Here is a 7,470-nt window from a genome sequence, read left to right on the forward strand (position 1 = left end):
TCAAGAGAGATCATATATAATCTGGACCTCTACTTCCACTTGGCAGTAATGGGGCAATTCCCTCCTTCTGCCAGAGCATTGCCAAAAAGAAAAACAAACAAACAAACAAACAACAAAAAAACAGTTAAAACAAAAAAAATTCAATAAGATCCAATGTCTCATAACATAATACACAAATGTTCAGATTTCTGATGAATGGAAAAAGGCAGACACAAAGGACCTCATATTGTATGATCGCATGTATTTGAAATGTCTAGAACAGGAAAATCCATCAGGACAGATTATAGAGTGCTGGTTGCTTAGCATGTGTGTGAGAGAGTGTGGGTACATGATAAGGACACTTAATCCACTTTTCTATCAGATTTCAAGTACAAAAGCAGAATTTTTAATTATAGTCAACATGCTGTCTGTTAGATTCCCCAGACTTCATATAATAATTGATCCTGTTACCAAACTCAGGTCCAGTTGCCCACCCTCTTGAAAAGGAAAGAAAAAAACTCAGAAGTCAAATTGTTGGTGTTAGAAAAGCAGATACGTTAAGCTGAAGGAGATGGTAGGCTATCCTATCTCAAAGATTTACATTTACTGAGGGGTTTTTAAAGGAAGGGTTGAAGGAATGGAATGTGGGAGGTGAAAAGCAGGAGAGCAGGAGATGTGAGTTATGAGGGGTCCATTTCTATGGGTCAGATACAAGGTCTCGCCAAAGCCTCATCTGGCTCCTGTTCTCATCTTCGCTGTTATCTCAGGACCCTGCAAATGTTTGATTTGCGCCGTTGCATGTGTCTAGCGCCCAAGGTCAGCTTCAGTCATTTGGCCTTGATCATTTCTCAAAACTCTACAAGTCTCAAAGAAAGAACTGTTAGCTTTGCAAAGTACTAATTAGCTTCTCAGCCTTATTTTCCTACTTAGCAAGTGAGATAAGAAAGTCAGGGGATGGGAAGCAAGAGTGGAGAGAAAAAACTGTCCTTTTTAAAATTCTCCCCCTGCTCTGGAGCCCAGGCAGCTTTAGGTCCCAACATGGCTTCAGTCCTGCTCACTCCAACAATCCCTCTGCTGTTTCTCCTCTTCTAAACAAACACCTGCAGGAGTGAGTCTTACTCTTTTTTAATTCAGGGTGACATCAGTGAGGCAGAAAAATGACATTAAGAGACAATATAAAGTATTTGTTAGGGACATGAAATCTGGAGCTAGATCTCCTGACTTTGAAACATGGTTCTAATATCTAATTCCTTGCAAAACTGAAAATTTGCCTACCCTTTCAAATCCTCTATTTTGTTATCTCAATAATGGAATTTTCAGTAGGACCTAGTAGAGATAAAAAACTGTTTTGATGGCTAAAGTAATTAAGACATGAGAGATGTTTTTCATATAATAGTCAATAGATGTGAAATAAGATTAACTGGTAGTTCCTGTGACCATCTTAAGGATCAATTTTAAGTGCATCAAAAATTTGGTAACACTGTCCTCATGTGACAATGTAATATGCATTTTTTTCATTTTATGCCAGTGAAAAATTTTTTCAACTTTCATTGGCTCTACAGGATATTTTATTTTGTGATGGGGAACTAAGCAAATATTCAAAACTCTGATAGCTTTGATAAAATCCTAGGACTATTAAAAAATAAAATTAAGCAAATGTACATTGGAAAATGTGGTGAGCGATCAGGAGCATCTGTCTTCAGAAGGCAAGACAACTAGATTCCTAAGTGTCAGACCACTCTTGCATTGGAAATATGGCACAGTGCAATCCATGGGATTATATCCTTTTGTTTCTCACAAGTCCAGCAATCAATAGATGCAAACAATGAAACTAAGTGAAGGTACAGTGAATCATCAATGCTGATCAAAAATGAAAAAGAGGCAATGTAATTAATTTATTATGGAATGATTCTCTTACCCAAAGATACAAAAATGATTGGAACATAACTTTCAAATAAAGATAATTACTTTTTTTTAGATAAAAAAGAAAACAACAGTCCATGAAAACAAACAGGCAGTTATAAAGTGGGAACATGAACTGGGAGAAAAGACAAACCTGGGAACTTTTATGAGCACATTCATAAAATTCATCATAAATGAAATATCTGCTGATGTAAACAACATGGGGGAACTGAGACAAAATCAAGTGCCAATGAAATCTTAGAGTTTATTGCATTGCAAATTAGGTTTGGTTAACAGACTTACATGTGGAAAATAAAGGTATTGATGAAGAAAGAGTGTGATCCCAAAGTTGGGATTAGCTGTATTTGAGCACATTTTTAAGACTAAGATCTTCAAATCATCACATACCACATAAACAAGCAGCATCAAGTACAACTTCAAAGTATAACAGCAAGTAACATACAGCATAAAATAGAAGAAAACATCCCCCAACAACACAAAAAGTGTACATGAACTGCAAATTCTATTCCAGGTAATGATAAAACCACTAGAATTCTTGGCACTTGTGTAACCAGGAATGTTCCTTACTGCCACACAGCATGCTCACTTTACTTACCTGCTTTTGTTGGTCTATATCCATCTAGCACATTTCTCTGTACTACAAAATTTACTTATTTTGACACAATCCATCAATTTCTCTGGAGGAAGGCAAATATTTTTACCATTTTATTTGTTAATCTGTTTGTAGAGAATAGAATTGGCTGGCATGTGAAAACAATATATGAATACATGTTAAGTCCATTTGTGCTTACCATTTTATCTGCAGGCACACATAGCAAAATTTGATGCCCATAACTCAATTTATAAAAATTACATTGTATGTAAATTTAAGAAAAATTATTGCATTAGTTTTGGTTTTTTATCCTTTGTATTGCGTAATTTATATCTTTGTTCCTCAAGCTATAGATCAAGCAAATCAACATGGGGATAACCACACTGTAAAATATAGAAGCAACTTTATCATTGTCACAGGAATGACTGGCTTTGGCTACACAGTGAAAATCAAAGTTCCAGAGAACACTAAGAACATGATCAGGTGGGATCCACAGGTGTAGAATGACTTTAACCTGTCCTCAGTAGAGTTTGTTCTTAAAATTGTTACAAGTATAAGCAGGTAAGACACAACCATTATCAGAGAGGATGAAATCCTGTGAGAATCCACTGAGATCAGAATTATTGATTTAATTTTATGATATTTAAGCAAAGATAATAAGGGGAGACTGCAGAAGTAGAAAGGAAAGATGACCTTGTAGCTTCAAAAAGTCGAAGTAAACATCATTATGGTGACTGTAAATCAAAAGCAAGGAAAGTTGGTAAGAAAATCAGAGTTAATTGAGCTAAAATATACAAAAGTGAATTTGGTTGAATATAAAAACAGCAATCTATTTGTCTGCATTTTATTAATAATCTTTGTTTTGGAGCCAAAAATAATACAATCATATCTATGAGAAATACTACCAAATAAAAAGATTCACCTTTATCATAGTTTATTGGAACAACATTCCTTATTGTATATTAAATATGATGTTTGCACTGAGTTTTTAAGACACTGTAGAAGGCATTTTTTACCTCTTTGTTTCTTAAGCTGTAGATCAAGGGGTTAAGCATGGGGATCACTAAAGTGTAAAACACAGAGGCTGTTTTATCAGTTTCAAAGGAGTGAGTGGATTTGGGCTGCATGTACATGAAGAGTAGAGACCCATAGAACACAACCACTGCTGTCAGATGAGAACCACATGTGGAGAAAGCTTTTGTTCTGCCTACTGCAGAATGCATTCTACATATGGCTAGCAGAATTGTCATGTAAGATACAAGGACTACCAGGAGGGAGGAGATCAAATTAAATGCTGAAAATAGCATGATCAACAATTGCATTTCCTGTGCATTGGAACAAAGCATAGGTGACAAGGGAACAACATCACAGTAGAAATGGCTGATGATGTTAGAACCACAGAAGGCTGATGTAAAAATCTTAACAGTGAACATCAGAGCCTGAAAAGCACTGTAGAGGTATGGAATACCCACCAGCACATGACAAAGTCTTGGAGACATGATAACATTGTAGAGGAGAGGGTTACAGATGGCCACGTAGCGATCATAGGCCATGGCTGACAAGATGGAAAGTTCACTCACGATGAAAAGAATGAAGCAAGCCATCTGTGCGGCACATGCATAATAGGAAATAGTATTTTGTTCCACAATAAAATTTGCCAGCATCTTGGGACAAATCACAGTAGAATTACCAAGATCAATGAAAGCCAGGTGTCTGATAAAAAAATACATAGGAGTACGCAGACGAGAGTCCACCTTGGTCACAATGATCATGCCCACGTTGCCCACCACTGTGATCATGTAGATGATGAGAAAGATGCAAAAAAAGGGAAGCTGCAGCTCAGGCCGCCTTGTGACTCCCATCAGAACGAATTCGGTCAGCAATGTTAGATTCTGCTGGCCCATTTACTCAAGTTATCTCTTCTAGGAAAAACAAGATCATTGTTATTAGCTTCCATGTAGCATAATCTAAAAAATTTGTACTTAGTAGACAGAATGTAATTTTCTATTTGCAACAGGGAAGAAAAAAATAATTCCTACCTCTGATTTTGCAGCAATAATAAAGACTAGATTGTAGAATAAAGAAATAGTGGTATATATGCACAATGGAATACTTCTAAGCCATTAAAAGAATGAGATCCTGTCCTTTGTTGCAACATGGATGAACCTGGAGGACATTATGTTAAGTGAAAAAAGCCATGCACAGAAGAATAAACACCACATATTCTCACTCATATATAGAAGCTAAGAAAGTTGACCACAAAAAGTTAGAGAGTAGAATAGTCATTACTAGAGGGTGGGAAGGATTGGGGAAGCATGGGATAGGAAGAAGTTTGGTCAAGTAATATAAAATTACAGCTAGATAGGAAATAAGTTATAGTGTTTTATAGAACTGTGGGGTGACCATAGTTAACAAATTACTGTATAATTTCAAATAGCTAGAAGAGAGAATTTTAAATGTTCTTAACACAAAAAATTACAAATGTTTGAGGTGATGAATATGCTAATTACCCTTATTTGATCATTATACACTATACATATGTATTCAAATATCACATTGTGCCCCATAAAAAAAATACAATTATTATCTGTCAATTAAAAATAAAACATAAATAAATGAAAACATTGGAATCTTCCGCTTCTCCAAAATAGGGACTTATATGAAGCACATAAATTTATATGACATAGGTTGAACTCTAAATAGTCAGTAATGTTTAGAGCACATTCATTCAAAACACAACTATATCAATATTAATGTAGAAATATTAGACTTCATCAAAAAATGGCATCACAGTTGTTCATTAGTACACTTTCATTTTTGTCTTAGGATTCTTGGGGAATTTTAATATTCTTAAAATTATAAGCAGAGATAACACAAAGCCAATGCAGCTTAACTTCTAGGGGTCTACATTCAAGGTGCTGGTGGAACGTCAGCTCTGCACTCACAAAGTGATACATCTTTGTAAATGTTATAAATGTGAGCTATTTACCAATGATCAACTAAGCTCCCTTTCTCTTTCCATTCATATTTCATTTTATTTTATTGATTCTATATTTCTGTGGGGTACAGAATCAAATATCAATACACGGATACAATATGAGGTGATCAAATCAGGATAATTAGTTTACTCAAGTTTACAAAATGTAATCAATATCTGTGACCCTTAACTAGCTTCTCACCAACCCCCGTCTAATAACCACTGTTCTGTCCTCTTTTTTTTGAAAGTTTAATTTATTATTGTGATTCTCTCTCTCTCCTTTCTTTCTCTTTCTTTCTTTCTTTCTTTCTTTCTTTCTTTCTTTCTTTCTTTCTTTCTTTCTTTCTTTCTTTCTTTCTTTCTTTCTTTCTCTCTCTCTCTCTCTCTCTCTCTCTCTCTCTCTCTCTCTCTCTTTCTTTCTTTCTTTCTTTCTTTCTTTAACTCACACTTTTGAGTGAGGATATTTGGTATTTCTCTTTTTGTTCCTGGCTTATATAATGTAATTTTCCCTAAGTTCATTCATGTTGCTGTGAATGGCAGAATTTCATTTTTTTTTTTTTATGGCACAGTAGTATTACATTGAGTATATATACCATATTTTCCTATCCAGACTTTTCTCAATGGACATTTAGGTTGATTCCAACTCTTGGCTATTATAAATAGACCTACCATAAACATGGGAGTGGAGGTATTCCTTCGACATGATGATTTCCATTCCTTGGGTATATACCCAGCAGTGGGATTGCTGGATCATATGGTAGTTCTACCTGTAGTTGGTCGAGGAACCTCCATACTGTTTTCCATAATGGCTGCAGTAATTTACAGTCCCACTAACAGTGTACAAGTCTTCCCCTTACACATGAAAAAATGCACAATATCACTCAGCATCAGGGAAATACAAATGCAAACAACATTGACACATCATCTCACCCCAGTTAGACTAGCCATTATCAAAAAGACAGAGAATAACAAATTCTACTTCATTACTCTTCAAATAATAGAGAGTCCATTGGTGGGTCTATTAGCATTTTTGGAGTCCAGCTAAGATTGAGTTAGTAATACTTTATTTGATGTTTAGTGGGTATATTTTCATGGCTCAAAATCAACAACATTTATCATCAAATAATGATACCTATTATGTTGGAGTAGTGGTTTCTAAGAACACTCCCACTACTCAGTGTCTGAAATTTTATTCATAAAGTTATTATATTTATATATTTTATGATTTTTTAACCATTAGTTTGTTTACAACTTAGATTTTAAAAATATTTTCCATTCTAAATAAATATTCACACTTATGTCACAATTTGCATGTATTTGTTTTTGGTGGAAGAAAAACCCAGATTAGCATAATCTTTAAAATGTATAAGATCTGGATCCATACCTGCCAAAATATATGACTAATTAGGATTTGATAATTTAATTTGATATATATTTTGTTTCTTCTAATATAATATCGTGGAGAGGGTAGAAGCTATGAAGCATGTACAAGTTTTTATTTGAGCATCTATTACATTATGTATTACCAAATGTAAATTTATTTCTGGGAATGTACAATGGAGTATTTATAGAGACTACAACACTGCGATTTTCAAATATTTTAATGATAAGTACCTAACAACCCACTTAATACACTTACATGAAAACTAGTAAAATAACCTTGAACTACTGTGATCAAAGATAGTGAAGCTGATTTAATTTAATCCTCTTGGATTTTCTCCTGTCACTTTCAGTTTCTTCTCAGTGATAACCTGGGATTCTGTAAGCATGACTTTCAATTGGAGGAGTAATTGAAATTCAAAATACTCAGGCAGATAAAATGCAGGAGAGGATTTTAATAATGTAATGGGATGCCAGCTTTAACCTGCTCAACTATCACACAGAAACTTCTGGGAGTCCTATTTAGTGTCAAAACCTACAGTTTGGAGCAGCTGAAGTGCATAGCCATCTTGTAGCAGTTGGCAGCAATTCTAGGAATCTCCTCATTGGTAGTGTATAT

General features: G+C 34.7%; 1 protein-coding gene across 1 annotated transcript; it reads right to left on the reverse strand.

The window, feature by feature from the left end:
• Nucleotides 1–3,456: 3,456 nt before the first annotated feature.
• LOC134376477 (olfactory receptor 8K5-like) lies at nucleotides 3,457–4,398 on the reverse strand. The gene has a single exon (XM_063095014.1). The coding sequence runs from the start codon at nucleotides 4,396–4,398 to the stop codon at nucleotides 3,457–3,459; it is 942 nt and encodes a 313-aa protein (XP_062951084.1).
• Nucleotides 4,399–7,470: the final 3,072 nt, after the last annotated feature.

This window comes from Cynocephalus volans, chromosome 4, assembly GCF_027409185.1.
Source record: "Cynocephalus volans isolate mCynVol1 chromosome 4, mCynVol1.pri, whole genome shotgun sequence".
NCBI lineage: Eukaryota > Metazoa > Chordata > Mammalia > Dermoptera > Cynocephalidae > Cynocephalus > Cynocephalus volans.